Genomic DNA, 18,369 nt, shown 5'->3' with positions numbered 1-18,369 from the left:
GGAGCATCTTGCCTGCTTGAATGGTGTGTGTCACGTATTTGCTTACATATGCATGACATGCCTATTTCATTACATGCTTATGGTGCAACAATGAAAATTATTCCTGTCTGTGACTGTAGGCAGGATGGCATATTACAAAGTGATTACATTCTTTTCCCTTTTCCCATCTCCCACCAAAAAATTAGGCATTGATCCTGTAATAGGTTGTATTCAGGTAAAATGGGTCTACCTCTGGGCTGTGGTTTGCAGAATCAGGGCTGTTTGCTTCAGTTTCTTAAACACTGCTGCAGGAGGGTTCTTTATATTAAAAAGCACTGACAGCAAAACCAAAATCTAAAATCCTTTTTCCTTTGGGTGGGGTCCCCCCTTCTGGAAATGACTTGGCTGTCTGAGATTGGACTTTTGAAAGGTCTGTGTTCAGTTTTGTGTTAAAAACATTAAGATGATGACATCACTGAAGGTCTGGGTGAAATATGACTTACCAGTTAAATGTATCCACTTACAGTTTGACAGCATGGTATGCAGAGGTCTTCTGATCAAGCAGCAGTTCACCGGATGCAGAAAAATAGCTCTGATCAGTGTGTGACCTTGAAAGCGGTCATGGGTCTTCTTCTGCCAGACTGGCCAAAAGAGAACAGAGAAGTTCTGTTTCCTGGTATAAGTTGTTGCTTATCTGGAAGAATTGACTGAAAATGGTTTTTTTTCCTGTTCTCAAATAATTGTAGTTCTCAGAATTTTACACACATGGGAAGCGCTTATAAAAGTGAGCAGCTCTCCCCTTAAGATCTAGCGTTTGAAAGATCTCAGTAATAGCAAGTCCCTTGCTTGAGGGCCAGAGCTCTACTTCTGTTTGATTAGCCTGTACTTCAAGGCAGATGACACTTATCCTTACATCACTTTCAGGTTTTTACTTATTTCTCCTGTGCATGTTCACAGTTCTGAGTGTCAGATTGAGTCTATCTTAATGGCATTTCAATGTATGTTAAACCCAAAACTTCGTTACACAATGCCGGATTAAAAGAAATGTTCAAAACCAAATAACAAAAACGCTAGGCTATACCTTCACTGCTCTTCAGTGAGGCTAAAAATGTAGAATAATGAATTTTTAGAAATTGCAAAAGGGTAAAACTTTTTGTTTCCTTGTAAAAAAAATGAGATCATATTTTAATGAATGAGGCAACTGTCATGCAGTCTTTGTCATAGTTAGCGAAAATCAGGTTTCTGCTTGACCTCTGGAGATATGTGGGAAATGCCTCTGCTCGAACACTGTGGCAGAAAACGAAAACTCAGGAAAGCAGGATGTTGATCATTAAGCTGAAGTGGAAGGGCTGAGGTAAAAGATTAAGTGGTTCTTTTCACAGTTGAGGTATGAAAGTGTGTTCAATGTGAGGGTGTTCTTTCAAGCCTGTTCCACCTACCTTATTGAATGCTGTTGCCTTGGTGTATTTGAACACTAGACAGCAGGCTAGAGGGATCATAAGTTTCTCTTTTTTGTGTGTGAGTTGAGACGGTTCTAATAAAAATTGAATTTGATATTTTAAAACCCACTGTTTAACATCATTCTTGAGGAATATTAGCTCTGCAGTGTTTGGTTCAGTGACATCCTGTACTGTTTCCGAGTGTCAGCAAATCCACATTACTTTATTCTTTTATCAATATGCTGTTCAAAGAAAAGTTTGCCCTTGGCAGACACTTGAAAGACTCCAAACATTTTCACGTATTTTTCAAAACTTGGATTGTTTTCTGGGTCTTTGTGTTCTAGGGATGATTTTTTTTTGTCTGCTGTGAAATTTCGCATAAAATGACTTTGTAATGCAATTTTTTTTTTCCCTCCACAGATGAAATCATGCATCAGGATATCAGTCCCCTCTATGCTGCAGATATTGAGGACCAGTTAAAGAAACAATTTGCTTACCTGTCAGGTAAGACTACAGTGTTCCCTTCCACAGACATTGCTCAGGTATATGGTTGGGCCTGTTGTGCTTTCATAGTTTTTTGAGGTCTCATATAGGAGAAATAAATATTTTATGAGCAACTCAAAATACAGACTACCAAGACTTGTTATTCAAGGATGTATGAAAAGAAGATTTTATTTTTTTTTTTAAAGTATAATAGGGATTTTATATTATAGTTCATTTTCCAGTATCCAGGATAATGGGATGGAATTGAGTGTAGGATAAAAGAATAAATGGGGCAAAATAAATAAGGAAGTGTTGATGAGGCCGTTACAGGAACATGTAGTCTCCTGTAGTGAGTGCTAAGGGAGCCATGGGTACTTACCCTGAGCTCACCAGTGCTCGGAGCTGAGACAGGACTCAAACACTGACCTAGAGCTCTCTGAGCTAACTGAGCCCTCTCTGAGAGTTGGAGAATGTGGTGTGGATGTGCTGGTGGTTGCTGTGGTCTTGCAGTCCTCAGCCCATAGGCTATGCTGCCACTGGCGAACTGTCAGGTTCAATACTGAAGCCCAAGCTGACACCTTGGACGTGACCAAAGCAGTGTCCAAGAGAGCACCACAGTACCACATTCCCACAGCCTCAGTGCGAGGGATCAGGCATGTGTAGCACCAAGTTCTGGATGGGGTTTTTGGCTCGGCATCACCACCTGCTTGCTTTTTGCAAAGGAACCTGGGTTTGGGCGTAAAGCCGTCTCTAAAAGCAGCACAGCAATGTTCACACAATGCAGAGCGTCTTTGGTGCCCCTGGATGACTGGTACTGGGTAGGCGATGGGGGGGCCTGTGTTTATGTGCTGTGCAGGTGTTGGGTGCTGGGCTTGGTCCATCTCGATGCTGGAATTACAGCTGGCTGCTAATGGGTAAAGTGAGATAGTGCCTTGCTCGCTGATCAGGGGCTGCTAATGGGTAAGGAGAGGTAGTGTCTTTACTCACTGATCAGGCTGTGTGGCAGGTGCCTGATGAGCTTCTCTGTTTTCTTGCCCTCTTGCCTGTAAAGCTCTTGCAGATGTGAAGCAGCAAGCTTGCTGGAGTTACTGTCCTGCGCTCCCTCCAGCACATAGAGAGGGAGAGCATCAGTGGCTTTGCAGAGCTGCCCTGCCTCCTTCTGCGTAAAGGAGATTTACCTCTCTAGGCTGAAGCTGAACTTTATCACTCTTCCCTCTTCCTTTGAATCCCTCCCTGCATCAGATGAAGAGACATGGGGGAATGAAGCAATGTACTACTTTGCTTAGCAAGAGCTCATTGAATCTTGTTGTACTCATAATTAACCATTAACTATGATTTATTCCAGCCACACAAGCTAAACTAAGTGTGGGTCTGCAGTAGTGACTGTGCTTTCTGTGGAGTGGTGGTAGCACTTGGAAATAAGATTATTTTGTTTATGAAGTTGGCTGTTCATGCGTCGTTTGAGATGATGGTGTTTAAGCTACAGTTCTTTTCTGGCAGTTTATTTTTTTGACTTTCCAAGCTCTTCCCTCTTATCCAGGGGCAGAAAATGGCTCATAATAGTGTTACGCAAGAATCAGCCTATCTAGGAACCTGTAAGTAGGGCTTACATTTTGCCCCTCTGAAGTGAGGGGGAAAGCTGGTGAATACAGTAGTTCAATAAAATCTCACTGAGTCCAACTGGAGTTTTTTCACTTCTTAAGATTGTTGAGTTCGCACAGCCACAAGCATCTTCAGCACTCATTACATCCACTGTGCAGTGGAGCTTAGTAAGAGCAGCCGTTCCTCATTCCATTTTCTTCTATTTATTCACCCTCATGTCTATTAGAAGTCTGGTTTGTTTGCCTGAAATAGTAGGACAGCTGCTTTACTGTGGAGTGTGACTATATTCTCTGTCCTATTTTATTATTCTCGGGCAATTTGACTGTTAGGCATTTTCATTTCACTTTGGACTTTTTTCATCCTGATATTCTCCTGCAGGACACTGACGGTTAACTTTCTGTGCTGTACCAAATAGCGGTGTCACAGGTTCTGCGAACAAAGGAATGGAGCTAATATTTTAATACTTGCTTTCTGTCAGTTTGTTTGTTCCAGCAGTTGTACTTATGAGTGGCTTTGCTAGCATGCCTCTTAAGGCATTCACGGTGGACGTGTGTGAAGGAGACTTTTTTTGCTTATTACTACATTGCCTTACAAATAGAATCTTAGGACATGGCATAAAACTCATTAAAATGAAAGTCCATAGGTTAGGAATACTTTTGGTAGATAGTATCTTTGCCATTGTGGTGAATTGCTTGATGTCTTACATGCATTTCAGGTTTTAGTTTTGGCTTTTTCACAGCAATGCAACGTATACTTGAGAATTATTTTAGTTTCTCTAACAGGATGTATCTAGGTCTCATGGGGCGCTTGCTTGAATAGTGAGTGAAACCTGATCTGCTTCTGTGGCTAAAGGCTGTAGCCCTTTCCGAGCTACTTTTCTGTATTTGGTCTAAATAGAGGTCGCTTCTTTCTCTTGGTCTCTTTTCCTCTGCAGGTACAAAGCAATTTGTGCCCCTCATTCTGCTAGATTTTAATGGAAATGCTACAGGGACATCCAAATTAGGCTTGAAATGAAACAAAATAAAGCAAAAAGTTAATGCTTCAGTTTTTCAGTAAATACAGCAAAGTGCAATGAGATCAAGGTGCTAGCCACTCTTACAGATGCTGAAAGCTCTAGCTCTTGCTCAGCAGTGAGTATGCAGTTGTGTCTTCAGCTTAAATCTAATGGAGGGGCAAGCTGTGGATGAGGTTTTTAATCAGTCATTCACATAACAAGTTTATAAAACCTGAAGTTAGTATTTTACCTCAGGGCCAGTTGTTTATTTTTTCTATTGGTGTTTTTATGTGGAACAAGGTCTTTATCTTTGCAAGAATTGTCGTTACTCTTCTTTTTGTTGTTGCTAGGCTGTATTAAACAACCTCTCTACATGATTCACTGTTTCACCTGTCTTACTTTTTTCTTCCTTAGTATTTGTGCAACCACTTTTCTTTGCATTGCAAAAGGTCTTCTGCCTTCCTCTCCTCCCCCCCCCCCGCAATCCTGACAAAGGACATTAGAAGGTCCATTTAGAAGTGTCTGGAAAATGTATTCCTTACAATCTTTCATTTGCATTTTATACTTTCTTTCATAAGTGTATTGGGTTTCTGTGGCAAGGTCTTGGTAGTGGGGGGGCTACAGGGGTGGCTTCTGTGAGAAGCTGCTAGAAGTCTTCCCTCTGTCCGCCGCTGGCCAAGGCCAAGCCAATCAGTGACAGTGGAAGCGCCTCTGGGATAACATATTTAAGAAGGAAAAAAAAACGGCTGCATCTCAGTAGCCAGAGAGAGAAGAGAAGTGAGAGGATGCGAGAGAAAAGAGCCCTGCAGACACCAAGATCAGTGAAGAAGGAGGGGCAGGAGGTGCTCCATTCCCCACCTGTAACCCGTGGAGGACCCCACGCCGGAGCAGGTGGGTGCCCGAAGGGAGGAGGCCGTGATCCTATGGGAAGCCTGCGCCAGATCAGATTCCTGGCAAGCCATTGCGGACCCGTGGGGGGAGGAGCCCACGCCCAAGCAGGTTTGCTGGCAGAACTTGTGACCCTGCAGGGGACCCACGCTGGAGCAGTCTGCTCCTGAGGGACTGCACCCTGTGGAAATTATGGACCCATGCTGGAGCAGTTCGTGAAGAGCTGTAGCCCATGGGAAGGACTCACGTTGGAGAAGTTTGTGGAGGACTGTCTCCCGTGAGAGGGACCCCACGGGTGAGCAGGGGAAGAGTCCTCTCCCTAGGAAGAAGTGGCAGAGACAACGTGTGATGAACTGACCTCAACCCCCATTCCCGTCCTCTGCGCCACTGGGGGGAGTAGGTAGAGAAACTGGGAGTGAAGTTGAGCCCAGGAAGAAGGGAGGGGTGGGAGGAAGGTTTTTAAGATCTAGCAGTTTTTATCCTCTCCTTCTCTGATTTTGATTGATAATAAATTAAATTAATTTCATCAAGTTGAGTCTGTTTTGCCCATGATGGTAACTGATAAAATGATTTCTCCTTGTCCTTCCCCACAAGCCTTTTGATTTACTTTTCTCTCCTCTGTCCGGTTAGAGGGGATTGATGGAGTGGCTTTGGGTGGGCCTCTGGCGTCCAGCCAGGGTCAAACCACCACAATAAGTATTTTCTATTTCTTTGATTGGGAAGTTGCTGTGTGACTTTGCAGCTATCTGCTGTTGCTGTATGCAGGTATGTTAAAATAAATGTAGATGAACAAGAGCGTACAGACAGGTGTGTATGTTTATATGCATCTTAAATTGCACAAACTATGTGATGTGCAAATGAGGCTCTTGGCTACCACAAGTGCTGAACCAATTATTTCAGCTTGCTTTCCTTTTAATGCCTCTTTATGCATTGAACAGCTTCAAACAAAATATTTCCATTAAAGCAAATATAAATAAGAGTTCATGCTACTGGCATTTTTGCCTATCAATTTATAGGTTTTTTTCTGCAGTGGAAAAAGTTAACATTGGTACTAACTTTCAAAATGCTTATAAGTTTGGCCCTTTAAATTATCATTCTGAATAAGCTTCTCCTTGCTCTCTGTAACCATTTCCTTGGCTGTGCTCTTGCTCTCCTTTCTGGACATGACCTGAAAATACCTCACTGGTTAAACTCTTCCTTTTGAAGCATCCATGGGTGCTGAGTCTGTTTGTAAAATTGTGTTTGAAAACTTCTGCGTGGATCCTGTAGCACTTACATTGCATCAGTTATTTTAAAATATCAACTTGACTTTTGTTGCCAATGTAACAGGCTGGATCGATGGGCCGAGGCCAACTGTATGAGGTTCAATAAGGCCAAGTGCCAGGTCCTGCACTTTGGTCACAACAACCCCATGCAGCGCTACAGGCTTGGGGAAGAGTGGCTGGAAAGCTGCCTGGTGGAAAAAGACCTGGGAGGGTACTGGTTGACAGCTGGCTGAATATGAGCCAGCAGTGTGCCCAGGTGGCCAAGAAGGCCAATGGCATCCTGGCCTGTATCAGGAATAGTGTGACCAGCAGGAGTAGGGCAGTGATCGTGCCCCTGTACTCGGTGCTGCTGAGGCCACACCTCGAATACTGTGTTCAGTTTTGGGCCCCTCACTACAAGAAAGATGTTGCCTTGCTGGAACATGTCCAGAGGAGAGCAACCAAGCTGGTGAGGGGTCTGGAGCACAAGTCTGATGAGGAGTGGCTGAGGGAACTGGGGTTGTTTAGTCTGGAGAAGAGGAGGCTGAGGGGAGACCTGATCGCCCTCTACAACTGCCTGACAGGAGGCTGTAGTGAGGTGGGGGTCGACCTCTTCTCCCTGGTAACAGATGATAGGACGAGGGGGAATGGTTTGAAGCTGCGCCAGGGCAGGTTTAGTCTAGACATTAGGAAAAACTTCTTCACGGAAAGGGTTGTCAGGCTCTGGAATGGGCTGCCCAGGGAGGTGGTCTATGCTGTGTGTTGACAGTGGAAGAGGTATACGTAGCGGTTTCTGTCTTGCACAGGAGTAGGCTTAACTGCTGATTTCTATTCACTGTGCTAAATCCACTGTCTGTAGAGAATTTAAAAAAAAAAAAAAAAAAAAAAGGTAGTAAAGAGAAAGCCAAGGATTAACTCTTTCTTTTTTTCTCTTTTCCAACCAAAGTGATGCTATGATTCTATGTTCAAAGTATATGCTGTGTGTTGACAGTGGAAGAGGTATACGTAGCGGTTTCTGTCTTGCACAGGAGTAGGCTTAACTGCTGATTTCTATTCACTGTGCTAAATCCACTGTCTGTAGAGATTTTTAAAAAAAAAAAAAAAGGTAGTAAAGAGAAAGGAAAAAAAGAAAGAGTTAATCCTTGGCTAAGGGATCTCAAGTTCAAATACATTTAGGTACAAATTTAGTTATTACAATCTGATTTCTAAGCAAGTATACTTGCTGCTGATCAGCCTGGGCAAAATGCAGCTTGTGAAGTTACACAAGTAAAACTTCTCTCTCCTTCCAAGGAAAGAATATGTTAATAAATTCCTCTTGATTCTGTTTTCCATATGCAAAGGATATGCAATGAAGCTTTTATCCACTACCTTATTGAAGTCTAGATGTAATTTCAAATACTCTGAGTACTCCAGTTAAGTATACTATACAAGTAGAAAGGAGAAATTCTTTGTTGGAAACATGCAAACTTAATAGCTGAACCACCACAACAGTAAAGCAAAATATGTAGTAAGCCTTTCTCTCCTTCACATAAGGCTCCCCCTTTTGACATGACTGCAAATAAGATTACTTTTACTTAAGCTAGGTCTTTTGAACCAGAGTTGTAGATCTGAGCCGTTTAACAGTGATGATGCTCTTGAATCTCGTGTGTACATATTGATCAACATAGAGATCATAATTTTTTCTTATATTATGAATGCCATTTCATTTGCATTATAGATTCAGGGTAGAAGACCTACCTCTTTGCTCTGTTATCATCTAATTATATCCAACTACCTTGCTTCCTTTTTGTGGGGTTGGGCAGAGTGCTTTTGAGAATACATTTCCTTATGCAAACAGGAGCAGGACAGATAGGGAAACATTACAAAATAATCTGCTTTTCTTTCCTGGAAGTCTGAGCAACCTCCTTTGCTGCTTCCTAATTTTGCTGACCCTATCAAAAATGTCTTTTACAGGCTTGTGGGTAAATATACTTTTCTCTATGTGTATGTGCACACACATGTGTGTGTATGGCTTTTAGCAGCTGCACAATTCATATTTTTTGTAATTTTCTCTGTCAATGCCATTTAAAATTGAAAGGAATATTAATTATATCTCATTTGACATTGCTTTTAGATACCAAGTCACCGCTATGCCTCTTGATTAGAATTTGTGTAAAAGTGTTGCAGTTTCTTTGGCTTAGCACTTCTCTATCATCTTACCCGCTTTATAAAATAAAGAGAAAACAAACCTAAAAGATATTGTAACTGTGATGTCTCTGTCAGCCCACCTGCTTAAAACAAAAAACCCAAAGAGATTGCAGCCGTGATGGGAAAAGTTAGATGTAGCAGAATATAAAGAATAAATGCTAAATTACCTAGTCTTAAGGTAAACTTTACCAGTCCCATCTCACAGTAGCACAGCTAGTTTCCAAGGATCGTTTTTCCACTCCTTTCATATACAAGATCATGATGTTCTGGGTCCACATAATTTTAACAGTTGGAGGTATTGTTTAAATAATTGTATACAAAAGTTAGGAACACAAAGTACTAAGCACAGTTAAGTCATTTTGCTACCCAGCCCGTGGAGCTGATGCAATTCAATGTATTTTTAAACATTAAACATGTTTTTAGAATGTGTATTTCTCCAAAACAGAGGGCTGCCACTGCCTTAAAACTGGCCTTAAGACCAAGGCACCTAGATCTATTTGGAAGAGCTCTGCCTAACTGGAGGTTTACTAGACTTATAGAGGTTTATCCACTGAAGAATTTCCATTTTAGAGCGGCAATTTTTTTTCTTTGATACTAAATCTGTTAAAGAAGTTTCAGTTGAATAGGTTGCCAAAGTCCTTATAAATGAGTTAATAACAAAGTTTTCCTTTAACGAAAGCTTACGGAAATAGGGTGGAAGAAGATCTACTTAATTTAAAGTGGTGGTATGTTTTTATTTTTTATTAATTGCTGACATATGCTTCAGTGCTCTTTACTTCTGTGGTGGTTCCATTTTTAGACTGAAAAGTAATAATCCTCTCACTTGGAGAACGCTCCTTACAGCTGCATGTTATGAGACAAGTCTCAAGTAATTCTTGGGAATAATTTCCGGTAAAATGTGAGCAGACTGATTGCACCCGCTTAAGGACTGATGTGTTCTCTTCTGCTCTTTGCAATAAACAAAAACCAAAACTGGCACTCAAGTGGCATTTGTTTAATATTTCAAAAAGAAATAATACTGAATGTTTTTCAATGTTTTCATAGAACCACAAAAGGGTTTGAGTTGGAGGGAACCTTGAAAAATCATCTAGTCCAACCCCTCTGCTGTGGATAAGGACATCAGGTTGCTCAGAGGCCCATCCAGCCTTACCTTTGCATAGTCACAACAGTGTTTATATTTTTTAACAAAAATAAGGGGGTTTAGTACCCTTTCAGAAATTTAGATTAAAAACCAAAAAGGCTAAGATTAGACTAAGAAAATGCTCTCAAAGAGATACTTGGATGTCTTCAGAACAGATAAAACTATTAAATTCCAACTGTATAGGTCAGGGCATCCCTGCTTAAGCCTAGAAATGGGAGAGCGAGCTTGTGTGTGCCACTGAGGACAGAACTTGCCCAACAAATAAGTTTAGGCTGTTCCACAGCTGCGGCTGAAATTTCAGGACTGTGAGCTAGAAGGGAAGGAGATAATTTTCCAGTGGTAATGACTGAGGTAATTAGATGCAGTCACTCTACCAACAGACCTCAATTTATTAAAATATTACAGTTAAATCACTACTCTTTTGGATGGTGATTAAAATTCCAGTTGCTCGTTTTAAAAATTACTCTGTACAAATTGAGTTGTTATCATGAGTTGTAGCACTCATAGAGTTCATCTAAGTTTTCGTGTCCTTTTTTTGTAATTGGGTGCATATAATTCTGAGATGCTGGAAGGTTATGATGTGAATTGGTTTTAATAAGATGTTTTAAATTTTTGCCTTAAACCTGTGTTTCAAGAAGGATGAGACACCTAAAATTTTTCATTTTGTCACTCAAATGCTTTTTCTCTCACTAAAAACAAAACCACCACCAACAAAACCCAAACTAGCTTCCTAAACTTTCCCTTTTATCTCCTTCCCCTAAATTCTGTGGCTTGCTTTACTTCTGGGAGAAGGGAAGAAAATCGCATTTTACACAGCTAATTTAGGAATAAACCGTGTGATGCTGCTTTTGCAGACATGAAGCAAGAAAAAGTGATTCCGAATAAAGGTGGGGGGGTCATTCCTTCCTGCATCAGAATCGTTATGAAAGAAAGGACACTTTAAAAGGTGAATCCACCTACTGCTTTTACTATTATTTAATACATGCACAATTTATAAGTAGGATTTTTACTTTGTTATATTTCCCATGCCCTTTTTGTGGCTTGCTGTGGCAAACGCTCAAGTAGAGACTGCTTCACTGGAGTGGCTTGTCTCCCATTGATGGCCATGTATTTCCAGTTGCAGTATAGAAAGCAACTTCTATAGGTCAGCAATGTTAAACCTGAAATTTTACAGAATTTATTATGTGTGGTACTTCAGGGCACTCTGCCCTAAACTCTTTTCAGCAGTGAGGTCCTGATAAGGACAAGCAGTTGAACAGCGTTTGAAGGTATACGTATGCTTAAATGTACCAGCAGGAAAATACCGGAGGAAAAGATAATTGCTGAACAACGATCTTCTAACAGTACGTGGCAGGACAGAGTCATCTCCACCCAAGATAACCACGGATAACTGTACTAGAAACTGAAAATTAATAGGCAATGTCAAGGCAGGATGGCTCTATTTGCCCTTGACAATCGGTGGTGGTCTGGGAACTTCCTGAAGGTCATAGTCTGAGCTTCTGCTTTTAGGACATGTCCTGCAAGCCTGTTGTTGTTCTTCTTTTGTCTCTTATGTCCTATTTATAGAAATTAAGTAGAACAAAGCAAGTAACCAACAGGGATGCAGCAAATAATTGTACCTAAAAATAGATATTCTAGAGAGAGACCACCTCATGAGCAACCAAAATAATCATTATCATGCTTGAAAAACGTTTTTAATGAGAGAAAGCAACTCTTTGGTCCTGAGAGCTTGGGTAGAACAAAAAAAATGGTATCACAATTGGGCTTAACTTATATTTGTGTTGTGAACATTTATATAGCTAAAACTAACTCCCTTGACTTAACGTTACCATGTTTAGATGTGTCGTAAAGGTTGTGTTTGCAAACTTGTGGTATTTGCATAATAGCTGCATTTTATTGTTTGAATGCAGCTGGAGCACATTTTTTTCTGATGTAGTTTGATTTCAAGAGCTACATGATGGTAGCACCATATTGCCTGTAAGCTGGTAGATTGAAATCAGATTCACCACAAAATAACATCAGAATACTATCTGAGCTCTAATTACATGTGGTTTTGGAGGGAAATGGTGGTTTCTTTTATGAAATGAATCTGAGCTCAAATATTTCTCTTCTTTCCTGGTGAGGTTAGATGTAAAGGCACTCGAAGTGGGTAATAGCACGCTATAATTTTCACAAATCACTGTTGCTGTCATGATCAGACAGTGGTTTTAATACAGTTTACAGCTGATTTCCACATAATTGTCAGATTTCAGGGTTGGAAAAAATACCCTTATTATTTTGCCACAGTCATTTTTGCTTGTTTTTCTTCTCTTTTTGAACTGTCAAGCAAAGATAACTTTCCAGCAATGTGTCCCTGCCACCCCTCAACTGTTAACTTCATGCAGTTGCTAGGGCTCAACAAGTCCATTGTCCAGCCTAATTGCATGGAAATATACTTGCATGAGACATGAAACATTAACATTGCCTTTAAAAAAAAAAAAAAAAGTTACACTTTGTATATACAAATGTGTGTGAAGCACATTTAAAAGTGTTGCATTTGTGAATTTTATCCAATGGTGCAAATGCCAGAAAAGATACCGATGGTATCTAGCTCAGCAGCAGCCATACTGCAGCGTAGGTGTTTGGCTCTGCTTTACCTTTTTTTTGTAATCTGAGAAGTTGAACAAGAGATCTCATTTGAAACACCTTCTCCCATTTCTTTTAATGTTCTGCCGCTTCTTTTAGACTGTCTTGGAAGCAGAGCAGCTAGCTGAAGGGCCAGGGGGTGGAGGGTGGCAGCATATTGTAGGAATGAGTTCAAACTGGTAAGAAGGTTTAATTCAGTTCAAGATGGAGATTTGCCTACTTAACTCTGAATTAACTTTTTTTTTTCTAAATCAGTTCATTTCTTTCCTCAAATTGGTTATATCTGCATACAGTTGACTTTTATCAAAAGAAAGATGCACTGCCATCTGGTGTCAAAACTGTGTTCACGTGAGCAAAGACACTTGTACAGAAAATATCTAGTGTGCTGTAACAACTTCCTTCCTATAAAACTTCCTAAGCTCTGAAAAAGAGACCAGACTGTTCAGAATAAACAGTGTCCACACTGATGAGCCCTGCACCAAAAAAAAGAAGAAACACAGTAGTTTCATTACTGGGAAATTGCAGGATCGGTAAAGGGGCTTGCATGTAAATGCATCTGCTGCTTGTTTCTTTTGTAGGTGGAAGAGGGAGAGATGGATGCCCTGTTATCACCTTTCCAGACTATCCAGCTTTCAGTGAGATCCCCGAGAAGGAGTTCCAGAACGTCCTGACCTACCTGACGAGCATCCCAAGGTGAGCGTCTGTCTAGGAGAAAATACCCTTTTACCTGCTAAATGTTTTTTCACATTCAGTCACTTACATGGTGGTGTAAAGGTCAGGCTTGGTATTTAATTAAAGAAAAGGAAAATGCAGCTTATAGTGCAGTGTCAATAAGTGTTGATTAGTGACAGCTGCCTAACGTAGTTGTTAGATGAATTATATAATGCTATTTATATTTCATCAGAAAATTACTTCCTGGTATGTATGGATGCAGATTCTGTGATGGACATTGTCCTCTTGCTTATCTTTGCTGTATCTTAGAGTGCAGCGTTCTGTGTTTTAATTGAAAACATGTATAACTTCGGCAGAACATGCTAATTCCTGGATGCTACTCAAGACATTACTCAGTGTGAGGGAATACTCCGTAGTTACTCATACAGAGGTTTGTCCTAACCACTCGTGCTCTGTTTCCCTGGCTCAATCAGTACAGTCAGCTGGTACAGTCTTTGCAGCACTTCAGAACTTTGACTGAGGGTGCTAAGCAGGCCCAGCAATTAATCCTGGTGTTATCAATGGGCTGCTCAATAAAAGTTGTGGGGTTTGTTGAAGATCTGTTAGGCAATGAAATAGTGGGGTTCAAGATCCTGATGGAGGTGAAGAAGGCAAGTAGCAGAGTAGGGTGCAGACCCTAGACTTCAAGAGAACAGACTTCGGGCTTATTCAGGGAGCTGGTAGGTGGGATTCAATAGAAGGCAACTCTGAAGAGTAAATCTGCTAAGGAAAGCTGGCAAGCTTTTAAGGACATCGTCCTCCAAGCACAGGAATGGTACATCCTGGAAAATGAATAGACATAACAGGAGACTGACGTGGCTGAACAGGGAGCTTGTGACTGAGCCGCAGTACAAAGACAGCATACAGGAAGCGAACGCTGGGACGGGGACAGGAATATAGAAACATTGCCCAGACACGTAGGGATGATTTCAGGAAAGTCAAAGCACACTTGGAGCTGAGGGACAAGGAGCAAGGGGCATCAAGAGCCCCCCAGTAAAACTTCTATTGCTTTATTAGTACAGGAATAAACAAGGAAAAAGTAGACCTATGCTGAATGGGCTGGGTAAATTAGTAGCAGCCAACACAGGTGAGGCTGAGTTACTTGAATTCTTTGCTTCAGTCTTCTCTGACAGTGTCTCCCAGGCCTATTTGTTTAGAGACAGGGTTCAAGGAGGAGAATGACTAGCAACCTGTGAGGATCAAGTCAAGGATCTCTTGAGAAATCTTGACCCAAATCTAGTCTTTGGGATAAGATGAACTACATCAACAGTGGTGAGGAGGCTGGCCAATGTCATAGCAAGGCTGCTTTCCATCATCTTTGAAAGGTTTTTGAGATCAGAGATGGACCATGATGACTGGAGAAAGACAAATACTGCGTTCGTCTTCAGAAGGGGCAAGAATAATGATTCAGAGTGCAACAGGCTGGTCAACCTCCCTTTGGTCTGTGAGAAAATTATGGAGCAAGTTCTCTTAAAACACACAAAAAAGGAGGAGGTGATAGAGAGTAGCCAGCATGGATTGAACAATAAAAAATTGTGCTTGACCAATGTATTTCTGTGATGAAATTACTGGATGCATGAATGAGCATGCTTTTACCTCACCTTGAGCAAGACTTTTAACAGAGTCTTCCTCAGCACTCTTGAATCCACTTTGAGTTGTTAGGTCATGACAGATGGGCCGCTGGGTGGATGAGAAACTGCTTTGATCATCAGGCTCAAAGAGTGGTGGTTAATGGTTCATGCTCTACTTGGACACAGAGTTCCTCAGTGAACCGTATGTATCTGTGTTGCCTGACATCCTTGGCAAGGATCTGGTGGAGGAGATGGAGTGAACCCTCATTAAGTTTGTGGCTGAGAAACTAGTCAACCAGTTGATACGCTTGAGTGAAGGACTGCCATTCAGAGGAACCTAGACAGGCAGGAACCTCCTGAAATTCAGTAATGGCAAATGTCAACTTGTGCAATTGGGATGGACGAACCCCCTGCAGGAGTGTGGGCTGGGAACTAACTGGATGTGGGGCTGCTCTTCTGAAAAGAACCTGGGGGCCCAGGTGGGCAGCAGGCTAAACGTGAGCCAGCAGGACGCCCTGGCAGCAATGAAGGCTGCCGACCAGCAAGAGCATGGCCCAGAGTAGGTGACAGCAGGGGTCTCCTGGCCTGCTTTCTCTAGAGCCCACCGGCAGTGTGGGCCCAGCTCTGAGCTACCATAGGGTGAGGGCTCAAAAACTGGAGTGAGTCCAGCAAGGCCTCCCTAATGGTCAGGGCTGGAGCTGATGTGCAAGGAGAGGCTACAGGAGCAGGGCTTGCTCAGTCAGGGGAGGGAAAGCAGTGGGGGCCCAACAGCCACCATTCCCACTGATGGGGGGGGCAGTGGGGAGATGAAAATGGGCCCCTCACAGAGGTTGGCAGTGGGGAGAAGAGGCCAGGTGTGGGAATGGGAATGGAGAGGTTCTGACCTGGATGTAAGGAAAAAAAGAATGTCACTGGGAGGATAATGAAACATTGAGAAAGGCTGCCAAGAGAGGCTGTGGAGTCTCTGTCCCTGGAGGTTTTCAAGACCTGGCCGTAGAAAGCGCTGAACAACCTGGACTAAATTTGGAGTTGACCGTGCTTTGAGCTGGAGTTTGGCCTAGAAGCCTTCTGAGATCCCTTCAAAGCTGAATGATTGTATCAATCAAGAGATCTCCTTTATGTCTTTCTATGTGTTTGGGCTATATGGCTCTCCCAGATTAAAAACTCTTAGAAACACAGGTTGCGTAACACTGATTAGATGTTGGTCTCAAGCTGTATTTTGCATTCTTTTCACTGACAGTGTTCAGCGCAACTCAGCATAGACCATGCTCAATTCACGTTGGGAATGAATCATGGCAGATTTCCTTCATGCATGTGTGTGCTTTGGTTTACTGTACATGCATGAAGAGAAAACAGTGTTGTTCTTGTAAAGGTCTTTTCTATGAATTATTTTGTAGGACCTACTCCCTCTGAGGGAATACTGGTTATATGCAGCACAATACTGTGAGGTGCCCTCCTGGTTGTACTTGTTAACCCCTAGTTTATCAGGGAGAGGAGCCATGAAGCTGACAGCCAGCTTCATTTGCTTTGTTTATCACTGTGTTGGTTAAACTGTGTGGTGCTAAGCCTCCCTTGATAGTATCTTTCTTGAATACTGTTATTACAAATAATTATGTACTAAATTCACAGCTGCTCTTCCTTTTGAAAGTCCTTGGTGGTGTGCTTCATGGTGGCCCATTGAACTTCTGCACAGAGTGGGGGTTTATGTGAGAAATTCTGATCAGAACAAACAGCATCTGGTGCAGGGGGGAGGACTGAGCGCATCTCAGAGCATCGGTTTGGCAGGAACACATTTTTACTAATTAAAAGTCTGGCAGTAGATTTTCTGGAGGTTTTTTCTCCCTCTAACAATTATTCTATGTGTATGGAGCCAGAAGTGGCCATTCCTTAAGTCTGGCTGTTCTTGTAGGATTTTCTAGTTTCTTCTACATCTGATTCTTTAGAAAGAGATCACTGTTCTGAGTAAAAGAAGGAGACAGCCCAGCTGGCTAGATACGAAGAGTAAGATATTAACTGTTGTGAATATAACAATATTTTATGTATTAGGGTGATAACTTTTCAATTTCAAACTTGTAAAATTAATGCCACTGTTAAGATACTGATACAACTTGGACATTTTCGTGCCTGAGAATTGCTATAATCTGAAAGCTGAAGACATCCCTGACATCTTTGCTAGCGGTGTTATGAGCTTACTGTGTAAAATTTTGTTCATGAGCCATTGTGCAGGTTTATAGGAATAACAAGCTGCAGAGATGTCGGATGTCAGCATACATCCCCTTATAAAATATGTTTTGCTAATAATAAATTACTGACCTGTACCCTGAAGATGGACACTATTGTAATTTTCCTGGAATTGTGATATTTCTAGTGCTGTTAAAGGTGTCATAAGATAGTATTTTTGCTGTTAACTTAGTTTTCAAGGGCTAAAATTTCAAAGACTGGTTTGGATGCTTTGGAAACTGCTTTTGAAGGGACTGGAGGCAATTCATTATTTATTTATTTTGTAAGTTTATTAGAAGAGGCCTAAGGAGTACAAATTTTTAGTAAGGATAAAAATGCAGCCCACAGCTTTTACGCATGGACTGCTCTCCAGATCAGTGTAATTTAGGTTATGAAATACATAACTCTTTCAGCTGTTCTGACTGGGGGGAAATGGACGTTTCTATGAAAAGCCCTGTAGAGCATGGACATGTCTGGAGCCACAACAGTTCCTCAGAAAACTACTTGTGCTACTTGGCCCCATACAGGATTCCAGGTCACAGCAAGGGGTTGGCAGCAATAACTCAAAACTCATTGTCTGACTGCCTGCAGTCACATGTTAAGGGAAATGATATTTCATGGAAATGACAGTGAGGAGATGGTAAGAGCCTCATAAGAAAGCACCTTTCTGTGCTCTGCAGTAGCATTCACCCAATAAATATAGTATAGTAAGTCTTAGCAGTGGTATCAGGTTTTCAAGATTTGTTCATGAGTGAAAGTCTTGGTAATATGACTAGCTTAGGACTTTGTTGAAAGAGGAAAAACTGAAACATCTTAACCTACCTTTATTATCCCCTCTAATTTTATAGGTAAACACGACCTGGTCCCCTCTTACTGCATAATTGTTCTGTACTATCTAAACACTGGGTTTCACAACCTTTTTCTGTGTAAACTTTCTCTTGACTTTTTCATAGGGAACTTTAATCATGAAGAGTTAAATATCTCATGGGGCACCTTGCATTTAGGAATGGAACTATTACAACTTGCTTGTTACCAACTTAGATGACCATAGAGTAGAATAGTGCAAATAACAGCTATCAGCGTGTATAAATGCCTGATACATGAGGATATAAAGAAAGGAGACAGTGGAAAGGGAATACCTCATCTCAATTTAAGATATTCAGTTAACCCTGGTGCAACCATATATCATTAATCAGAAAGCTGAACTATCTTCTTCAGGTGGGTGTTAATGTTGCAAGGCAAATTCATGTTTTATAGGTAGCTGGATAAGATACAATGTCTAATG

At 41.5% G+C, this 18,369-nt stretch overlaps 1 protein-coding gene across 2 annotated transcripts in view; it reads left to right on the top strand.

The window, feature by feature from the left end:
- The first annotated feature begins 1,838 nt into the window (after window positions 1-1,838).
- MCF2L (MCF.2 cell line derived transforming sequence like) overlaps window positions 1,839-18,369 on the top strand; it is a 71,297-nt gene continuing 54,766 nt past the window's right edge. For both annotated transcript variants that reach the window (XM_035901154.1, XM_035901155.1), the window contains exons 1-2: window positions 1,839-1,922; window positions 13,161-13,275. In XM_035901154.1, coding sequence (XP_035757047.1) covers window positions 1,847-1,922; window positions 13,161-13,275 — 191 coding nt within the window. In that variant the 5' untranslated portion in view covers window positions 1,839-1,846. The remainder of the gene's footprint in view (window positions 1,923-13,160; window positions 13,276-18,369) is intronic.

Source organism: Egretta garzetta, unplaced genomic scaffold (assembly GCF_000687185.1).
Source record: "Egretta garzetta isolate BGI_Z169 unplaced genomic scaffold, ASM68718v1 scaffold168, whole genome shotgun sequence".
NCBI classification, from domain to species: Eukaryota; Metazoa; Chordata; class Aves; order Pelecaniformes; family Ardeidae; genus Egretta; species Egretta garzetta.
This window is presented reverse-complemented; position numbering and strand designations above follow the sequence as displayed.